The sequence below is a fragment of the Choloepus didactylus genome, chromosome 15 (assembly GCF_015220235.1).
Source record: "Choloepus didactylus isolate mChoDid1 chromosome 15, mChoDid1.pri, whole genome shotgun sequence".
Lineage (NCBI taxonomy): Eukaryota > Metazoa > Chordata > Mammalia > Pilosa > Megalonychidae > Choloepus > Choloepus didactylus.
In genome coordinates this window covers 73,868,245-73,889,915 of record NC_051321.1, presented here as the reverse complement: position 1 = coordinate 73,889,915, position 21,671 = coordinate 73,868,245, and the positions used below count along the sequence as shown (strand labels likewise).

General features: G+C 47.6%; 1 protein-coding gene across 40 annotated transcripts in view; it reads left to right on the top strand.

Moving 5' to 3' along the window:
• Positions 1 to 21,671, top strand: part of KCNMA1 (potassium calcium-activated channel subfamily M alpha 1) — a 769,155-nt gene that overhangs the window by 216,655 nt on the left and 530,829 nt on the right. For all 40 annotated transcript variants that reach the window (XM_037803851.1, XM_037803850.1, XM_037803849.1 and 37 more), the window contains exon 2: positions 1,323 to 1,484. In XM_037803851.1, the coding sequence (XP_037659779.1) occupies positions 1,323 to 1,484 (162 nt within the window). The remainder of the gene's footprint in view (positions 1 to 1,322; positions 1,485 to 21,671) is intronic.

Here is a 21,671-nt window from a genome sequence, read left to right as displayed (position 1 = left end):
GCCCTTTTCCATCACGTCCTTTGGAAGCTGGTCCCTGGCAGATTGCACTTCGTCTGTGGCTGTTCCAGGAAGCCAGAGTCCACCTCCCCTCCTGGCCCACCCCAGGATGCAGAGAGGCTCCTGCTTGTGTCACAGGGAAAAGCCCTGGGCGGAGGGCCTGGCACATTGGAGGGGCTCTGCTATCACTCTTGGGGGTTGTGGCGAGGCCTGTGCCGTGGGCCCCGAGCGGGAAGGTTTGGAGCAGTGTCTGAGTGGGTGGTTGCCAGACCAGCAGTGGTTGGGGGGGGGGGGCCTTCCTTTGTGCCCTTTCCTTGTCTTAATGCTCTTGGTGGGCGCAGCAAGTGCATGGCCCAGGCCATTCCCTGGGTCTACACTCGGTCTCAAATCAGGCTCTTCTTGGAGCACTATCAGAACCAGGCAGCATAGTGTGGAAATGGCACACACTTTGGAGCAAGCAGACCTGGGTTTGAAACTTAGCTTTTCTCCCTGCTAGCCAAGTGAAGCCCTTTAATGCCTTCTGTTTCTTCTTCTGTAAAAAGGGGTTGTTTTAAATGAGATGATGTGTAAATGACATTCATCAAAGCACTTTCCAGAGTAGGTCTGTGCCTGTTACATAGCTGGAGCCAAACCAATGGTAGTTTTCTCTGTCTCTCTAGTAGGCCTGGTGACATTTATTCATTCACTCATGCATTCATTTACAGAGTCATTCATATAATAAATATATATTGAGCACCTTCCGTGTGCTAGGCTTAGCTGTCATTGCTAACGTACAGAGCAGGGAATAGGATAGGCAAGTTCTTGGACTCATGGAACTTACATTCTAGTGGGAACCCCCTCTGCCATGTCTATGCAGCCATAGATAAAACACCCATGTGCAGGCATGTGCTCTCTTACGCACGTGCCAGGGACATACTGCGTCTTCACACAAGGGAACGCATGCCCCGGTGTATCCAGATAGCCCGTGGATCAGTGTGCACACGTACCTTCCTTTTGTACAGTGCAGAGTGCTGGCTTGCCCTGCATACTTGTGCACACACACCCAACTCCTGCCACTTTCTTCCCTGCATTGACACCCTTGCATTTATTGATCCTACATCAGTCACTGAGCAGACACAGTGACTTACTGAAGATGACGTTAAAAAGCAGGGTAGGGAGGTCCGGAGCACTCTCCAGGGGAACTTGGGAGTCCAGGGGCTATGGTCACTTGCAGCCAATTCCCACCTCGGCTGGGGATCCCTTTGGGCTTTGATGTGTTGCGGATGTGTTGTGCTTTTTAAATCTAGTTGGTCCCTGTGTCTCAACTGTGTTCTCTCTGTTGCCAGGAGGCCCAGAAGATTAACAGTGGCTCAGGTCAGGCCGATGGCACTCTCAAGCCAGTGGATGAAAAAGAGGAGGCCGTGGCGGCCGAGGTCGGCTGGATGACCTCCGTGAAGGACTGGGCGGGCGTGATGATATCTGCCCAGACGCTGACGGGCAGAGTCCTGGTGAGTCCCCAGCGCCTTTGGTGTCTGTTCTGGGATGGCTTTGTTTATAGAGATGTGATGTTTTGCTGGGCCATCTCCAGACTCTGGGGGCGACCCTCTGTGGTCTGGGAGGGATCTGCAGATAGGGGTGGGCCAGGCTGTGGGTAGAGAGGCTGAGTTGTGGGGGACATGGAGCGTGTCCTCTGCTAGCACAGTGGGAGAGCCCACACCATGGCCATCCTGGAGCGAAGAAGGGGGTCAAGGAAATGTGCACCCAGAAACCTGCAGGGGGCCCATGAATGCTGGGGTCTGGGGAGTTCTGACATGCGTGCATGTGTGTGTGTGCGTGCGTATGTGTTTGGTGGCCTTGTGGGGACATCACTGTTGTCCTCTGGCCTCCAGGCAGAAAGCCCTTCTGGGGCAGTGTCCTTTTGTCCTGGACTGTGTGAGCTGTGTCGTGCCCATGGTGGAAATCATCCATTATCCCAATGGTGAGCCGCCTCAGCTGCCCTCCGAGGCTGCCTGGCCCCATGCATGGAGCCTGCTCATGTGCCCTTATTTCTGATAAGGGTGTTGCCCAGGCCCGTGGGCTGCCAGGCCACTTCCTACCCCTTCTCAGTGCCTTTCCTGCTTCTTTGTGATCTGCTTGATATGGAGGTTGGCTTTACTGGCTGGTCTCTTAAGCCCCTGGTTTTGGGCAAAGGTCATCGATGGGACAGGCCATGTTGACCAACCATCCTGGAAGCCCTGGGCACATGGGGACGACTTGGTCACCCTAGCCAGGCCCGTGCTTGTGAATGAGGTGGGTCCCTGCCGGGGGTAGCCCTGCCCACTGGCTCTCTTGGACCTGCTCTGGGCCAGGAGTTCCCTGAGAACGATGCTGCATGTGGGTGAATTCTCACCATCGTCTAGTGGCTCTGGAGGCTGTTGGGTGGGGGCTGCCCTCCCTGGGCCTGAAGCTGGGCTCGGTCAAGAGGCACTTGGCTCATGGACAGAATGAACAGGGATGCCCTATGGCTGTCCACACAAGGGTCAGGCACACATACTGGACAATAGATTCCATTCGCCCTTGACAGCTCATGGCACAGATCTCAGTGAGGAGGTGAAGCAGGTGTAGGGAGGCAGGACCCTTCTTGAAGAGAACTCATTGTTGTGTCAAGAATGAATCTCCTGCACTCTGCTTGAGGAAAGCAGTGAGATACTGGGTGCCAGGCTGGAATGGCCAAAGCTGGGGTCCAAGCAGCTTTAAAGCAGGACGGATTCCTGTTAACCGAGGGGCCCGTTGTTTGCTGAGTCTCCTCAAGAGTCTGGATTCAAAGCTGTGGCTGATGTGAAACTGGTGGGAAAATAGCAAGGGGCCAAGTTTAACATTGAAATTTGGAGAAGGAGAGACCAACTGGTGAGGCCAGTTGCTGTGGTGGAGGAAGGCAAAGAGGAAATCCGGGTCATCTCCTGGAGAGATGGGGAGCCCCGACGTGTCTAATGAGGACGTAAAGGGGGCTCACACTGGGCTGGGCTGTGTCGCCCCCACATCCCTCTCGCTTGCCGGCTCTTCAGTGAAGTGTCCATTGCTCTTTCATGCTTGCATATGAGAGGATCCCGGTGGTGAGGGGGGTGTCTGTGTCTTCACGTGGGATAAGATGAGACAGTGTGTTACATCTGTGCAGTGGTAATAGTGGATGAGGGGCAGCAGACATATTGGCTGCCCAAATATTACCCTTTTTTCCTCCATGGGGCCGTTACAGACAATTCTAATTATCGTCATCAGTTCAGCCCACAGTTACGGAGCGCCAACTCTGGGTCAGCTGTACGGAAAACAAGGACTGGTCCGGATGCCACTCCGCCACCTATGGGAGTTATTGCAGGAATGTCTGGAGGATAAACACTGTGTGTGTGTGTTGTGTGTGTGTGTGTGTGGGTGTGTGTGTATAAAGAGGGGGCCGAGTAGGAGGGGTGGGGATCAGGAAGTCTTCAAGGAAGGAGAGCCTTTGAGCTGACACTTCCATTTCAAGATGAACTGAGCACGTGCTTTAGCTTTAACCGCCCCCCCCCACTTCTTTATGGAATTTTAAAATGTGGTAGGGAAACAATAAATATACACACACTTCACACACTTTTGACAATAAGAAAGAGACGATTCAGTGAGCCAGCGGCTGTGAAGGATACCTAATAAGACAGAAAGTATTTGAGCTGAGCTTTGAGGTGTAAGTTGGAAAGTCAAAAGAGAGATGACCATTGCAAAGCAGTCGGAGGCCGGGGGCAGAGGGAGACCACCCAGGGTGCCTGGAGTGGTCTCTGTGGGGACTGTGGGGTGCGGGCTGTGGGGACTAAGACATCTGAGGGCAAGGGAGCTGGGTCTTTCAATGCCCAGCTCTGGAACTTGGGCTGTTTTTGTAGGAAAAGGCGATTTTGAGGAGAGGAGTGGATCAAGTTGTTTTACAGAGATGATGGATGAGTGGGGACCAAATTGGTGAGACAGGAACTCAAGGATCTCAGACCAGTTGGGGCAGCGCGCTGCCAATGTCATGCTGTACGAGGAAGGCTGGCTGTGGTGGTCCAGGGGAGGCGAGGCTTGAACCAACAGCAGGTGGGGGAGGCAGGTGGGCGGAGGTGGGGGATGATGTGGGAGCGGAAGTCTGCGGGCTGAGTCGACTGGATGATGCTTCTCCTGCTAGCATCGCGGGCCTTATATGAACCAATCACCTGGCTGGGTCCTACATATTTGATCGGGTTGAAGGGCAAGGACCATTTGTTGTGTAATTCCCGTATTGCTGTCCTGTTGTAGAGGTCCATTGCAAGGAAGGAAGTCAGTCGGTCTAAGTCCATTGGTGAATTAATCTGCGTTTTGTAGTTGAGAAAATCAAGGCACAGAAAAGGGCAGCAACTTGCTGCCTGCTAGTGAGAGAGCCAGGCTAGTACCTTCAGGCCTCACGACTTCCTGTCCAGTGTTCTTTCTGTGTCATTACTTCCCAGATGAAGATGATGCCTCTTCTTTTCTAAGCCACTGCCAGCTGTCACTTTGGTTGGGATATGTTGACATTAGTGTCTCTGGCCAGTTAGGTCCTGAGGCTGCTTGGCCTGCTTCTCTTAACATTTGCATGGAGCAGCACAGTCTGCCCAGGCCTCTTTGCTTGGTCTGCTCAAGGTTCCAGCTGGTCTCTGAAGGTGTCCTTGGAGAAAATCCTGCCCTGGCTGCTATGGCCCAGCCAGAGTAGAGCAGGTTGCACTGAAAGTTCCAGGCGGTACTTTCAGAACAGGCCTCTCTCCTGGGAGCCGGCAGGCCCTTGCTCTGAGCAAGGAATAGATTTTTCACATTGAAGTTGCAGCATGTGTGAGAAAGCGGCTCTGCCTGCACAGAATCTGAAGCTGTGTTTGTCTTGAGCTGTCCAAATGTTTATCCCTGCAACAATGGGAGCAAAGCAAGACTAGACACCCGGCTGTTCAGAGTTTCCATTTTCAATTTTTAATTTGTTTTCCTTGATGCATGGCTCAGGAGCTTGGCCTCCACTTCTGGGCCCTTCTCTCACCTGTTTCTGTCACGAGTGAGCATCTGGAAGCTGGGGCATTGTGGATGAGGTCCAGCTGGAGGAAAAGATTCACCAAGACAACCCCAGAATTCCCTTAGACTCACCCTTTGTCCAGGATCCTCAGGCCCGCTCAGACGAGCACTTCGTTCATTCGATAAGTGCTTATTTCCTACCTGCCACGCACCAGGCTCTGTCCTAGCATTAGAGATGAAGCAGTGAGCAACAGAGACCCTGGGGTGTGAGTTATTTATATTGATACGTTAGATATAAAGTTATAGAACTCAATAAAAAATGACAAATGATAATCATCGTGTGATTTTTTGGTTAACACGTGGGGCCTCATCATCAAAGTGATAAAAACTCCTCAACCCCACAGCTCCAGGTCTCACAATAGCCTGTCTCTGCCCTGCCCCGTACCCTGAACTCAGGCTCGGCCGCCCCAAAACAGCAGTAGTGCTTGGAGCCATCTCCTGGAGCACACAGCTGAGGGGTTCTGCATCAGAGTGAAAGCCAAGCTTTCCACGGTTACTGCTTCCTTTGTCTTTTTTTTTTTTTTTAATTAAAAAATATTTATTATTTTCCAGTTGAAAAACCCATGAATGCTTGTTTTTAAAATTGGAAAATACCAACAGAATTGCTGGTAAATTCCACTTTGGGATTTGGAGTTGGCCCATCCGAGGGACATTTCACCTTAGCGGTAAATGTCATTGGGATCCTGGCCGACCGTTTGGGGGTTGTTCACTGCATCTCGCATTACTCGCTTTACGCACAGACTCTTGGGATAAATCATTCTTTGTGCCAGGGTTTGTTGTGCTTCTCCTGGTGAACATCCAGTGAATGCTCTAAATTGGGAAAGGGATCACGTCTCTTTTTTTTTGTGGTGGCTGCTCAGAACCAACGTGGTGGCCCACTGAAAACATACAGGGTCTCAAAAGGAAAATGCACAGGATGTTAGGGTTTGCCTTCTCTGTATTCACCTCCCCCATAGCTTCATCTCAGTTTCTTCTCTCATTTTCCTTCTGCTCTGATTTCCTCACTCTCCTCTTTAAAATGTTCATGTATGTGGTTACGTGCGGCATACATTTTTGTGAGGCAAATTAAATCCTTCTAAGAATAAGGCAGCATATAAATATAAAGAGGGCAAGAAATAAATGGAGTAGGATTTGGCTGTACTTTCTAGATAGAATCATAAGCCCTAAACCAATATTAGAGATCATCTAGTTAAGGCATTGGCAACTTTTTTTCTGCGAAGTTTGAGGTATTTTAGGCTTTGCAGGACCTACAGGCTCGGTCCCCACTACTCACTTCTGCCATTGTAGTTCAGAAGCAGCTGCAGATTCTACATAAATGAATGGGCATGACTGTGTTCCAGTAAATCTTTATTTACAGAAACAGGTGGTGGGCTGGATTTGTTCCACAGGCCATAGTTTGCTGACTCCTGGTCTAGTTCACACCCTTCTTTTATAGATAAAGAAAATGAAAGGCAAAGTGGGGAAGGGTTTTCCAAGATCATGTAGCATAAGAGGGAATCGCACCCCATGTTTCACAATGGGGCAACTATAGACAAAGAGACTCACAGAGATAAATACGGGTACACATGCACTCATACCTTATATGTCACCACCTTGATTCTGTATCTGCTTGTTCATTTCCGTATTGGTGTCTCAGTGACCATCCCCCAAAAAACTGACTATGACTTGTGGCCTAGAGAGACCTCATCTCAGGGTGTAAGCAGTGTCTACACTGCCTGAACTGTGTACCTCCAACCCCTTTCCAGATTTAGTGCTTTGAACTTCTCTTCAAAGACTGGCCTGGCCAGTACAGCTGCCAGCTACTTGAGCAAAGATGGAGCTCTTAGAATTACTCTTTTCAGTTATTTTCTCCATCCTCCCATACTACGACATTTGAGTATTGCTCCAGGAAACACACATGTCTAATTCCATGAACTGAAAGCCTATAGTTACTCGCTTTAATGTCTGGGGCATGATGCATCCAAGTAGGGAGACAGAAAATTCTAGTCTTTCCCATTATCTTCCTAAATATCTTGTGTGTGTGGCATTTTACATCAACATTATATACACAGCTTGGGCCAATTTATCCTTATCTCCTAAAGCCAAAAGGAAATGGGTATCAAATACACCCTTCAAATAGAAATAATCCTGTTGATTTAATAGAGTTAAATGGCTGTGTTCAGTGTTGTGCTCCTTGCACATTAAATCGGACTGGTTGAACAAAACAGGGGTACATGTGGGCCATTCACTTCATCAAATATGTGACAGTCACTGTGTTCACCTCCCCTTTAGGTGGCTCATGGTGCTGGCAAAATTTCTCATCAGCATTCTCTCCTTTTCCACCCACAGCTCACACTGCCATCCACTCTCACTTCCTTTCATCTACGCCTCCCCCTGCCTTTTAATTTTTTTTACATTTCAGGCAAATCTACATAAAATATGTCATCAGCAAATGTCCCATGTAATAGGGAGAGCCGAGGTCTCACAAAGATGGTATTTAATTTTTTCAAGTAAAAATGCCTGCAGAATGGACAAGTATATCTGTTATTGGTGACAATGGGAGTAAATTGAGATTTCGTTTGAGCTATTTGAATTCCTCTAAAGGAGGCTTCTGTTCAGAGGAACCCCATAGTAATTCCCCTCTAGGGCTTAATGAAGGCTGTTCATTCTCTCCTGGGCATGGTAGAGAGTTCACATTTGGGTGTGAGTTAAAAAGTCACAAAGGTATGTACTCTTTATATTATTAGACATGAAATTTTATCTTTATCTGATGGAAGATGCACTAGACTGCACTAGATTTGTTATTTGTGAGCCACTGGGTGGACCTTCGAGGGGAAAATAACAATCAGAGAAGTCATTAATGGAGCAGGCTACCACAAAGGTAGTGAGCTGCCTGTCTTTGGGGGGGTTCAAGAAGAGGCAGGATCACATTTGGTGGCACTGCTGCTGTCGTGTGGTTAGACTCTATCTGCATAGCTGTCTTTAATTGGGTTCTACAGAACATGGGATCCAGGAGATGTTCCAGGGTCAAGGTGGTTCCTTGGAAACTTGGACAAATTGTAATTCTCATCCCCTCCTTGAGATTGCCATTATCAACATTTATATTATATCGAAGAAGTCCTGCAAAGTGAAACCAGAACGACTTTGTTTTGCCCAGCATCATTCATTCTTATTCCCCACGGAGCACCTGAGGGTTTCGCAAAGAACACACTGGGAAACATTAAACTAGCCCTGTGACTAGCAAACTGTGGCCTGTGGGCCAAATGTGGCTCACTGCCTGTTTTGTATGGCTCACAAACATAAAATGGTTTTTATGTTTTTTAAAAAATCAAAAGAGGGATATTTTGTGACTCATGAAAATTATATGACATTCAAATTTCAGTGTCTGTAAACAAAGTTTTATCGGAACACAGCCACTCTTGTTTGTTTATATATGGTCTGCAGCCGCTTTTGTGCTACAGTGACAGAGTTGGTAGCGACAAGAGCCCAAATAGCCTGCAAAGCCTCAAATTGTTACTCTCTGGCCTTGTTTGCCAGCCCCTTCGGCCCCATGACTCTCAATATTTCCCTGTAGGTGGAAACTAGACTTGCTCTGTAGTTCCCTGTGGCTCAAGATAACGGATAAGATAGAACATCTACCCCCTCATCATAGAGACTTGCCTAAATTTACTTTCACAAGCTCAAGTAGATTTTGCCAGAGAAATGGGGAAACAGAGGTTGGGGTCAGGCAGGCCCCCAAGTTCCCCAGCATGTTCACAGCTGGGCTCAGCATATGAATTTCCCTTTCTGAAGGTCAGTGGACATGTCTGGGAATTTTGCAGCAGGGTCACTGCCTGAGTCTCCTCCCTCCACTGGGTCTGCTTCAGTGGTCTCGGCTCGCATCTTGCTGCAGCCCCCCAGACCTCAGCAGCTCGGAGTCCAGTCCTTCCCACGCCACAGCGGCTCCTGGTTCCTTGGCCTGCACAGGCTGCTGGTCTGCAGGCCACATGCTCTGTGTGCCGGGTTTCTCTAGTGCATTCTGTAAAGAGCAGCTGTTAATTTTATTAGTTAATTTTATTGCTGGCTTCTCTGCCCTCCCCAGGACTGCTGCAGGAATGAAGGAGAATTTCAGAAATCAATCCTTGGGTGCTTGCTTCATCCTGGCCATTCTCAGGGCTTACTTCGGCTGCTGTCGCCCCACTCCTCTGGGGTCTTAGGGTGGAGCTGTGATGCTTGCTGTGTCTTTCTGTCTCATCTGACTAATCCATCCACCCATCTATATCCATTTATCCATCCATACCTCAGCATACAGGTATTGGTGTTCTCCGGCACACAGAACAGAACCTGGCACACGGTCAGCGGGTGCCTGATAAAGAACGCGGGACACTTCTGGTGTCTGTGTAGGACACAGACCAGTTGGGGCCCTCCTCTGCAAGTCCATCCTTACCTCTGTCCTCTGCATTAGCTTCTCTTTTGGGGCTGGGAGATAGGAACTGTGCCCCCTTTGCCAATCAGCTTTACCTGCAGAGCTCCTTTTGGTGCCTAAGTTTTCTCATCTGTAAAATGGGGATGATAATAGTCCCTGCCTCTTAGAGTGGTTGTGAAGATTTAATGAGCTAATGCATGGAAGATGTTTAGAAGAGTGCTTTTTACATGGTTAGCACTTAATAAGCATTAGCTATTATTATTATTATTGTTATTGTCCGGGTGAGCCCTGTGGCCACACCATGGAGGAACTGGGCTGGCGCCGAGACTCAGTCAGCAAATGGAGAATATCCCTCCCACCCCTACCCCAACTCACCACCCCAGGACCCAGATGGAAGCAGCCCACAGACACACCAAATCCAGATGTGCTCTGTGGGTGCTGCACTGCTCCAGGCACAGCCATTTGATGGGGGTCTGGGCGTCTCAGACAAGCCCTGGTTTGGCTCCAGCCTGCTGATGAGATTCGTTCCAAGCACACATTTAATTCAGGTTCACTCAGGCCCTGCCGCTACTATAAGCTGGCTCAGGCCAGCTTGACTCACCGCTGTCAAGTCGGCCAGGAAATTCTCACTTCATGTAGCCTCCCTGAGCTGCTGGGGGCTGGAGGGCGGGCTGGGCTCTCTCTGGGGCTGTGCATTGCAGCCGCCTGTGTCACCGGAAACCTCTTGGCAGGATGACAGACGAGTTGTGTGGAGAGAGGGTCAAGTGCACTGACTGTGATTCCTCTGTCCAGTCCTCCCTGGATGTGGGGTGCGGCTGATGGGGCAGAGACGGCTGGTTTCCAGAGGGCACCTCACCGGGATGTGGGAGGGACGTGTAACACCCATTTTGCTGGGCAGCACCCATGAGGACATTAGAAGGACGTGGGAATGGCGCTAAGTCATCAGAAGATAAGGACGCAGGTTCTACTGGCAATGGGAGGCAGCTCCTCTGGGCTGGTCACCCGTTCCTCCGGTAGATACCCCTAGGGTATCTACTGGGTCTCCACCGCTGTTCCAGGCATTGGGCACATGTTGTTCTTCCAGTGAAATCCACAAAGTGAGATCATACAAAATATTGAAAGTGAAGATATTCTGCTTGCATTTTGCTAGAATGCTTTTGGGGGTGGGATGGGGTGTCCATGACCAATCAGTCCTTTGGAAGACCTGAACCATATCCTGTACCTTTAGTGCTGGACTGAGGGGACTGAACAATACACACACACACACACACACACACACACACACACACACACACATACACACACACACACAACTAAAGTTAAAATAAATTCCTCTTTCCTTCTCTCCCTCCCTTCCTCCTTCTGTCTTTACCTCCCTCTTTCCCTTCCTCCTTTCACTCCCCCTTCCCTCCCTTCCCCTTCCCCCTTCCCCCCTTCCCCTTCCCCCTTCCCCCTCCTCTTCCCCTTTCCCTTCCCGTTTCTTTCCTTCCTTCCTGGTTTCCTCCCTCCCTGCCTTCCTCCTTCCCTAACTTCCTTCCTGATCAGTAAAAGCTGGCGCCCCCTGGAGGCATCGTAGGACATGGAATGTCTGTATTGGTTTTCTTGGCCATTTCCCACCCGGGAGAGTAGTTTTCTTACCCAGTGTTTACCCGAAAGGCCTTCAGAGGTTGCTGATGGTTCAGGATCCCCCATTTAACAGAAAAAAAAATATCCTGGTGGATGGAGGCTTTCCTTAGGGCTTCCGCCTCAGCTTCGAGAAAGTTCTTTTAGCAGGGAGACTCAAAAATAGAGCTGCTGATGACAAAGTCGCCAGCCGTTGTTGGAGCACGTGCTTGGAAAGTCACACTGGGGGCTGCATGCAAGCCGATGTTTCCAAGTTTAGTTTACTGGGCTAAGTTTAGGAGGAGGCAGACTGACTCGTGCCTACAGGCCCCAAACATTCAAATTGGGTGGACCAGGAGCCCTGATTTGGGGGTCTAGGTCCAGAATGAGGCCTTTTGTAGAAAACCAGCGACTTCAGGGGATCAACCACAATCCACCGTTGCCCTAAATGTTTTATTGCAACAATGTTCTCTCCTCTTTGAGTAATGAGGGAACTAGGGCATAAGAGTTACTTCTTTCTGCTTCTTAAGGAATTAGGGCACACAAGCACTCAAATGCACCCAAGCTTCTCAGGCACCATGGCTGTCTTTTTGCTTATCCGGTTAATTTTAGTTTGGAAAAATTAGACTCGTGTTGAAATGGAAAAGTGCAAGGCGGGAAGCCAGGGGCTGTCGGAGTGGGTGCTTGGTTCTGAGTTTAGGAGACTGTAGGGGCAGAGCTTTTCCTGGAGCCCTGAGGTTTACCTTTAAACCTTTTAAACCCCTCCCTGGGCAAGCAGAGCTCTGGGCCTTCCTTGTTTATCTGAGGAGGGTTAATCCAGAAAGTAAATGGACTGGGCAGACCAGCACCTCCGGGTGCCTGTGGAGACCAGGATCCAGCAGTTTCAGCCAAAAGGGAGAAACCGTCACCTTTCTAGAACTGTTCCTAGACTCTGTTTTAACAAAGAGGTTGAATTTTGACCATTTTCCCATTTCCCATTTTAGCCGTGTGTGTGTGTGTGTGTGTGTGTGTGTGTGTGTGTGTGTGTGTGTGTGTGTGTGTGTGTGTGTGTGTGTGTGTGTGTGTGTGTGTGTGTGTGTGTGTGTGTGTCTGCTGATGGAGCAGCTGTCCTGAAGAGCTCACTGCAAAGGAGAGAGGGAAAAAAGACCCCTTTCCTGCATCACTCTCTCTCAAATTTGATCTTCGCTTAGCACTAAAAATAGCTTGAAACAGAGGCGGCCTAAGAAGAAGGCAGTGTTTCAGAGGGCCCGGCTGCCAGGCTGCTGCACAAGACTGCTGGAGTTTGCTGGCATCTGAGCCCCGACTCACCCCGGCGAGCCTGGGATTTAGAATCCCCAAGAAGGGGGCGGAAGGCTTGGGACCATTCTCCTGGTGTGTCTTTCTAAAGCGAGGGTCTGCTTGGTGACTGCATTGGTTGGAGAGTCTATCAGGAGCTAATTATATCAGCCGGGCGCTCACAGAAATGTCTGCCTGCGTTCATGCCCCAGGGGTGGCAAATAACTTCCTGCAAAGCAAAGCTGTTGTTTTCCAGAGCTGCCTAATCCCCTAGCCACCTGTGTGGGCTCCCTTGGAAGCTGCCACAGGGTCACTGTCTCCATCTGAGGTCTCTTGGCCACCTTAGATCTCTCCAGTAAGAAAGCTCAGGTCATTAGCGAGAGGGGAAAGCTGTTTCCTAGCCTAGGTCCGTGAGCTGTGTCTCTCTGGGCCTGGAGAATTGAAGATGGTATTGGAGATCAACTTGGGATCTGAGTGTAGAGATCCCTAACCTGCTCTTATCTGAGGAACTGTGGCCAGCAGAAAAGTTCTTGTCCTGGCTCTGCCGTGACCTTTCGGGGTGACCTTGGACAAGTCAGTTCCCTCTTCAAGGCCTTGGTGTCTCCACTGGTAAAATGAGGGGGTAGCAGAAGTTTGTCTCTACGTTCCCTTGCAGCTCAAAATGCCTCTGAGTTTTCTCATTCCCTTTAACTGCTCTTTGGTTGCAAAGGCAGCATGGACTTTTTTTTAACTGCACACCTACTGTGTGCTTGGCACTATGCTAGACATTAGGAGAGCTGCAAAGAGAGAAAGAAAACTTTTCTTAGCTTCCAGAGTGATTGTAGAGAAGCAGGGTATAATCAAGGAGCATCTCTGCTTAGCCTTCCATTGGCTTTGCGTTCCGTATAAAATAAAATCTGCAACACTTAGCATGGACTATAGGGCCTTGGTTGACATGACCCCTGCCTCTTATTCATCTCCTACCATTTTCTTCTTTCCTCCCTCCTTTCCAGAAAGATTTCAGTATGTAGAGAAGGAGGGAAGCATCTAGCAGAGGCAGCGAGCCTGTGGCCTTGGAGTTGGGTGGGTGGAGGATGCCGTGAGAAGAGGTGGCCACACTCCAGGGTTTCTTTTAAACCCCAGGCGAGTTGCTTTCCTTTAAACCATCTCATCATTGGACTCCCCTCTTTGAGACATCTCACGTAGTTCTGATTTGGTATTAAACATGGTAACCTCACTAGCATTAAAATCAACAGTAAGAGCCTCTTTTACAATTGGGCCATCTCCGCTTATGGAGACCCTGGTCAAAACGTGGCCTCTGTCCTTTGTTCTTTGAATTGCTTTGTCCGAACTGCTGCTGAATCTTGTTGCTGAAGGTCCATTCTCCTTCCAGAGGCCAGAGTAGCTCCACCTCTTTGTACCTGTAAACATTTCATAATCAGCACATTTATTTGAAATAATAGCCAGCAGAAGCACCCGGGAGGGGCTGAGGAGCCGGGAAACATTACCAGGGTAAAAGTCATTTTTTATTTTTGCAGCAAGGTAGTGCATTCAGGGGGGCCAGTGGGGAGCTGCCGGGCTAACCCCAAGTTGTGGGTAATTAGTGAATTTAGCATTGCAGAAGTTCCCCCAAATGAAGCTTAATTTTAGGTTAACTACTCAGGTGAACTTAAAAAGCAACAACGGCAACAAACCCTCAATTGGCCATTTCAAGTGTTTATAATTTAATTGACATGACTTAAGCAAAGGCAGTTCAAATCCTTCAGAGGAAGAGCTGAGGCCTTTCCTGGAGGCTAAATTGTAGAAACGTCACTGTTCCTCTGCCTTTGTGCCTGGTTTGCAAACCAGTGTGGGTCCGTCTGGTTGTTTTCCCTTCAGATTTCAGCAGAGAAGCAGGTTCCCTTAGCACCATGGCCCGGAGGGATTTACTGTGTTCGGGGCTAAGGGTTGTCTTTAACTGAACAAACCTTGTAGAGGCAATTGGGCAAGGCCCCCTTGCATCACCAAAAGATGCATTGCCTCTTTCCCAGACTGAGATAGAGAGATCTAGATAGAGAGAACAGGAATAAACAAATAACCAGATTCACTTTCATTTAACTCTTTTTCAGAAACAGCCTCTGGTGCTAATTATTTCTGCTGTAGATTTTGTCAGGCCTTGAATCCCAATCCTGAATTTGCCATAGGTGGCATAGTTTCAGAGATGCAAGATGACATGGAGAGCAATCCACTTCCCTGAAGGATAATTTTGTGTACATTAAGCAGCCACATTAAGCCATTTATAAGAGAGCTGTTTGTTCTCAGGGATCTGGAGGAAACCTGAATTTCTGATTCTGGGCTCTTTAATAATTTTCAAAAGAACCAAGGGTATTAATATTTAAATGTCTTTAAACTTCCCCAGGCCATCTTCTATCTCATGATCTCAAAGCATTTGAAAAGCAATAGAATTTTCTCCCTTGATGAAATCCGTAAGAGGACAGACAGAGGGGACATCAGCCCCAGGAGGAGCTATGAGCTGAAGAGGGGGGAAATCTAAGGTAAAGAAGTTCAAGTAAAATGTACAAGGTCGCTTTTGGAGCTTTAGACGTGGAGTTGAGTGAAGTGCCTTCATACCAGATTTTTTTTTTTTTTAATTTCTTTAAGGTTTTTCTTGACTGCTAAGACTTGGAAGGAAGGCCAAAGAGAATATGGGTAGAACTTACTTAAGGGTGTCTGTAATCAGACTGTACATGACATATAGAATATTACCGCTCTAGGGTTTGAGGATTAGAAGAGATCCAGCCCAGGGATGGTGAATAAGTTTATCTCCTGGGTCCATACTGATTGACTGGTAGTGGTAACAGTGAATGCTCAGCTAAAGAGTCAAGACTCAGCAACAAAGAGTAATCAGGGTTCTGCTATCAGGCATGCTGTGCTTGATTAGTGATGTCTGCCATGAGTGCCGGCTTGGAGATGGCAGAACTATTTTTCCCTCAGCTATCTCTGTTGTAGATTGTTCTCCCAAACATTTACTTTGTGGGTGATTAAAGTGAGGCCCAGGGTGGTGAAGTGACTTGCTCAGGGTCAAGGGAGGCAATCACAGGCAGCAAATGGACTTGGACCCATGTCTCCTGGCTTTGTCTAGTATTTGATACTTAGCTCCCTAAGTTCAATCTCAAAGGAGCTGCAGAGTTGTCTGCTTTCTATGGATGAGTTTTCATTTTCTTTTTTCATGCACTGCAACCATCTGGAGACTCTCTTTGGAGTTTGGAGAAGCAGGAGTGAATTTCAGAGCCACACTGATTCTACAGACAAACAAATATGCAAGCAGAATTCCCCCCTTTTGTTATGTCCATTCTCAAAATTCTCTTATCCCAGAGCACACCCTGATTGCAGCCCTCTCACTGCAATGCCTTCCCCTCAGCCCCCTCCCAGGGTTCCCTCCTCCTGGCCTCTGTATATGCCTTTCCACGCGTCCCACTTCCCCGACACCGTAAAAAGCTTTCGGTCGGGGTTGGTGCGTCATCATTTCCTCTCTTGCTTCAGAAGCCTCACCTCCTATATCTTCCTGCTTTCTCCCTTAATGTTTTATCTCTTCAGCTATTCATGCTCACGTCTTAATGGCTGCGCTCACAAAGATAAATACATTTTGCTTCTGACCAAAGGCAGTTTTCTGCCCTGACTTGAATTGAAAAGTCTGCAAAAGTTGCAGGATGGGAGTAGAGGCAGAGTCCTCAGCTTCGTCCTGGGAGCTATAAAAGTTGGCTAAGATTTTATAGCCTCCATCAAGATGAAAATGGGATTGCAAGGCTTCAAATTTGAAAGATAAATAATAAAGGAAAAACTCCAACTGTTGTCAAAGCAAGGTTCTCTTTGTTGGTTTTTTGAGTCTAACCTTTTGTGCCCACATCCGGGCATCTATTTCATTCCGCTGTAAGACCTAACTGTCTTCAGGAATTGATGCAAAAGTGGGGCTGGATAAAGGATTTCAGGCAATTGGCAGAGCCTGGAAGAAGATTGGCAAATCATGTTCTTGGACCATAACTCACTCCCAAACTCCTCATTCTTTCCTCAATTCTTGTTCCTCTCCTTCCAATGTAATGGGATTTGGAATAGAAGGCCCCATTAGCTGTAAGAGCCAGGCTGGGTTTAGATTCTGGCCTTGTTATTTATAGGGCATTGTAACAGACAGGAATGTAGTTTGATTTATCCAGTTATCTTTCCCGTTTGAGGTAGCCAGGATTCTTTGTCAAGATCGAATTTGCCATATTGCCTTCAGGAACCAACTAGCCGCATGCACCTGGAAGGGGCTCTGCCAGCACAGCCCCATGTTTCAACTTCCCTGGAAATTTTCCAGGGCTTCAAGGAGCCAAGTCACTGCTGTGGGAGGCCAAGAAAGTGCCCAGTGCTTGCTCCCTGGCGCTTGCTTCTGGTGTAAATGAATTGGTGGGAAACTGAGATGGACCTCCTCCATCCTGCCACTTGCCAAGTCCTGTGGATTTGCCCGCTGTCCTCCCCTTTCCACTGGCCTGGTTTAGATCTTGTGTCCTCTTCTTTCTCCCATTTTAACAGCTGCCCTGTCACTTTCCTTATTGACCCCATCTCCTTCCTTCAGTCTACCTTATCCACCATTACCAGATGAATCTTCTCTAGAACCTCCTTTGCTGAGGTTCCCCCATGGCTCAGAGACCATCAGTGGCCTCTCCTGGCCTTAAGGCTCACCCTCCCCACCCTGGTGGTCAGGGCTCACCATCACCTGGCTCCCACTCTCTTTCTAACCAGTCACCCTTCTGTTCTTCTTCCTTCCCTCCGTGTGTGCTTCTCCTCTGCCATCTTTAAAAGGCAGCCCTGGGTCTTTCCCACCTCTGTAATCCAGTATTCTCTGAACGCCCCATACAGTTGTGCATGTGACTGTCTCAGCTGCCTTCTTAAGAGCACAGGTGGAGGAGCTAGACTGGTTGAGTTTGACTTTTCCTCTGCCATTTACTAGTGTGACCTTGGGCCAGTGACAGGGGCTAGTAATCATACCTACTTGGTAGGGTTATTATGAGGATTAAGTGAGCAAATATTTATAAAGCACTTAGAACAGTAGCTGGCACAGATTAAGTATTATGTACATTGTTCAACACTTAACAGTAAACTGTACATTCCTTGAGAATAGGAAATACGTATTTTAATTTTATAGTCCCTTTGTCTTGTACTGGGTTGAACTAATCCTGGACCATGTTGCTATGAGAATGGAATAAAAAAGAGAGAGAGAGAGAAGGAGTACTTGTGAAAGCACTTTGTCATTTCTTCATTCACTTGACCGGTATTTATTGAGCATCTGACTGGACCAGGCTCTCTGCTAGATAATTGTTGATCACAGTGGAATGAGATACAGTCTCTACATGCAAGGAGCTCACAATCTAGGGGACAAAAAACAGAAATATAAGTCAGTAACTAAACATATTGAATATAATTGTGTGGAAGATGTCTGGCAAACATTCTGTTCTCATCCTCTGTTACAGAGGAGAAAACCAAGGCACAGAGGGTTTTCTTATGTAAGATCTTGTGTAAGATCATCCATCCATTCGATAGGCATCAGAGCTGGGATTTAAGCCTGGGTGTGTCTGACTCAGTGGCCCAGTCCCTTCTGCTGTGCCACGGTACTCTCTTAATTCAGAAGGGAGTGGAGGAATGCATGAGTGTGTGAAAGAGTGAATTGGGAGATTCCAAAGACACTTGGCTCCAGAAAGAGAAGATCAAATCAGGAATCAGCCATAGAGGGTGAATTCCAAGACAGGCTGGGCAAGTAGCAAAGCCCTGAAGCCATAGCCATTTGTTTAGTCTAGTGTTTGCCATGGTGGATGTTGGGGAGGTTTCATTACCTCCCTTTTAGGGTCCACCTCACCCTTATTCCCATACACGTGTGCCCTCCAGTCATTTCTCTCTGTGGCAAAGGTGGCTTTATTTTCTCCCTGGGATAACACCCTGGACAAAAGATGGAAGTGATGATGGATGGAAAAGGTACGTACTTATTCCCTCTTTGATCTACTTTCAACATAATGGCCCCATTTGGAAGGTTTCCATAGGTACAAGGACAATGCCTCTCCACTGGGCTTCGTCAGCCACCAAATGATCAAGGCGCTAGGGAAAAAGTCTGGAGTGAGACTGGCTGGTTTCCGTGGCAACCACCGCTTGCCTCAACCCCACACACATGCCTCCCTCTGTCTACGCAGGCAGGTGTTTATTTGTTATTGGCATGACCCGGGAGTGCCAGTGTGGCTGCATAGGTGCCGTCCCCACCTCCTTGGCTGAGGTCACTCTCTCAGTTTGGAGATGGACCTACAGCCGGGTGGCCGGAGGCTCAAGATCTGCTCCACCAGGAAAAGCTCTCTGGGAGGCCCTAACCCTTGTGTTGTCAGAGTGATGACAGCAATCCCCACGGTGTCAGAGGAGCCGATCTAGAACCACTGGAGTCAGACACCATGTAGGGTCCTGCAGTGAATCACAAATTTGCCCTGGAGAGCGGATGGTGACGCGCGTGTCTTTCATAAACATATGGCTTCCTGCTCTCCCCTGGGGATCCCCGTGAGCCGCCTGAGCGTGCACAAGGCTGAAAGACTCCAGACCTGAGCTGCCCAGCTCAGCAGCCCATGGCCCCACGTGGCCTTGAGCACTGAAATGTGGCTGTTCTGCAAGTACGACACGTGCTTTGGATTTTGAACACTCCATACGTAAAGAAGACTGGAAAACACCTTATTAATGATTTTATATCGATTATAGCCTTGGCAGTGATAATATATTAGGTTAACTAAAATTAATTTCACCTCTTTCTTTTTACTTAAAAGTCACTTTAGAATGTGACTCCTAGAAAATGTAACATTATGTATTTGAAATGTAGGTTAAACAGAGAGGGCCGCTCTCTGCTCTTACAACTCTGTGATCTTGGACAAGTTAATTCACCTAACTGTACCTCAATTTCTTCATCTTTAAAATGGGACTATCAATAATTGCTACTGAGTTGTCAGTTGAGTCAGTGCATGTGAAGTATTTCATACTGTGTCAGCACATGGTAAGAGCCTAACAGGATTCCATGTGAATTGGCAGCTGTTGGCCAAGTCTCCGTTCCATTCCCTTTCGAACTTGTACATGGCGGCTCCTCTGGCGGGTAGAAGGCTGCCTCTGTGAACCAGGAGAGTCACCCCAAAAGGAGCTTTTAATCAGATGTGGCTGATGAGTGCTTGATGGATAGTTTTCCTTCTCTGGGTGATCCCAAGATGACTTGTTTCCTAGATGAAGGGCCTTCACCTGGGTCTTTTATCAGCTTCTTGAAAAAGAAATACAGAGGGCACAAAAAGGATGCATGAAGAGGGAACCCTCTGATGGGTATCCCTTATCGGGGCAGGCCAATCTCGCTCGAGCCTACTGATGCTTACTCACATAGTTCCATGAGCCACAGAGCTTGACATGGGTTTCCGAGCATGCTTCCCCTGAGTGCCACTTTATGACACTTTTTAGGGGTTTGTGCCAAAGAGGAGGTTGTCTTGAGGGCATCTGAGAGAAAGAAGGGTCTGGATGTAAAGTTGTTTTTAAGTCAGCGATTGAAGAAAGTAAAATAGCAAGTGGATTTGTGATGACCCTCACTGTTATTTTGGATCATGGAGGACTTGTTGGAATCTCCAAAGAACAAGGAGGTGTCTTTTGTTTCTGGACCTTAGACCTGAATCATCAGGTCTCAACAAACTCGAGTATCAATTCAAATTGCTACTTATTGCTGAGAGAAATAGATGTTAGTGCTAACAGATACCTCAGACAGACCTGGTGGTTCTGCCTTAGATTACAGGGAAGGAAACTGAGGCCTAGAGGAAGCCTTGGAGTTTACACAGCAAATTAGTGTCAAGTCATATTTTTTGGAAGGGGTTTTTCTTATATTTTCTGAAATTCTCAATTATTTCTTACAAATCCCACCCCCCACTGAAAATTACTCCCACTCATGTCCCCCATATATGTCATTTTTTCCATAGCATTTATCATTTTCTAATATATTATATACTCTGCTTATTCATTTCAACATCCATCTCCTCCCATCCCCATTGGAATCCACACTAGCTCCATAAAAGCAGGGATTTTGGTCTGTTTGGATCACTGCTGTATGCTTAGCACCCTGCGCCGGGAACCACATAGATGCTGAAGAAATATTTGTTGAATGAATGAATGAGAGCCTGAATGGGTTGCTTAGATCCATCTTTGTGGTAGTAAGTTCTTCGGTCATCTAACTCAGAGTCCCTTGAAAAGAAATAGGAAAAATGCCCTAAGGTCGGAATGGTGTGGAGTTGACCGGGACTAAGGTATAAATATTGACTTTCTAATAGAGTGTAAGTTTGGGGATTTTGTATTCTCTTTTGAAGTGGAAAAGTCACTTCACATTACCAAGTCCACCTGCTGGCTTGAAATAAACAGCCGACGGAGTGGATGCTTGGGGCACGGTTCCTTCAGAACTGCAGGGATCTGTAATGCACAGAACTAGGTTAAGGGGAGAGGCATTCCAAATGAAGGGACTGCAAAGAGCACAGCCATTGTGGGCGGACACGATCCTCCATTCAACAAACCTTTTTTTGTGCATCTACTATTGCTGGGCTCCGAGCTGGATCAGTGTCTATGGTTTCTTTATGGGTGCATTTGAGGGAAGAAGGGTTCCTGAAGGGAATGTTGATGGAGAGAAGGATGAACGTTTTCTGCCAAGTTCCAGAAATTGTCTTAATTCCTTGGTAAAGAAGCCTAAGCAAGAAAGTAATGCAAAAAGAGGGATTGTCTTCAAAGGAGCCATGGTAGAGGCTCTAGATTAAAGGATTCCTTTGCAAGGAAACAGGAACAAGACAGAAGTGCTTTAGTGGTTGAACCAGTGGCTGAGTGAGGATAAATTTGCTTCTCACAGTAGAGTCCAGGCTTAGCTTCCTAAAAAGACTCATGGCAGGGCGTGGGGAGTGCTGAGCTGGAGGGCTCATTGTGGAAACCCAGAGGTAGGGACCAGATGCAGTGAGTAAGTCTTTGTTAGAAACTGAAGAACGTTCTTCATATTGTATATGAAAAGAAGATGAAACAGTATGATCCCTTTTGCCTAATAAAGAACTGTCAGATAAGAATATAAAATTTCCAAAAGATTTTGTTTTTCTCCATCCGAAATGAACTGTTGTAACCCCAGTTAATAAAAAACGCTAATATTTATTAAGGATTTACTAAGTGTCACACACGGTACCAAGTGTTATGTCTTTAATTTCTACATTCCTACTGTGATGTGGGTGCCGTATTTATCTAGTTTTTATGGAATCTGTAGATGAGGAAAGTGCAGCTTGGGGAGATTATTAAGTAATTTACTTTAGTAAGTGGTAGCCTTGATGAAGTGCTGGTCCATGTTTTATATTGGAAAATAGCACAGCATTACTGGGAT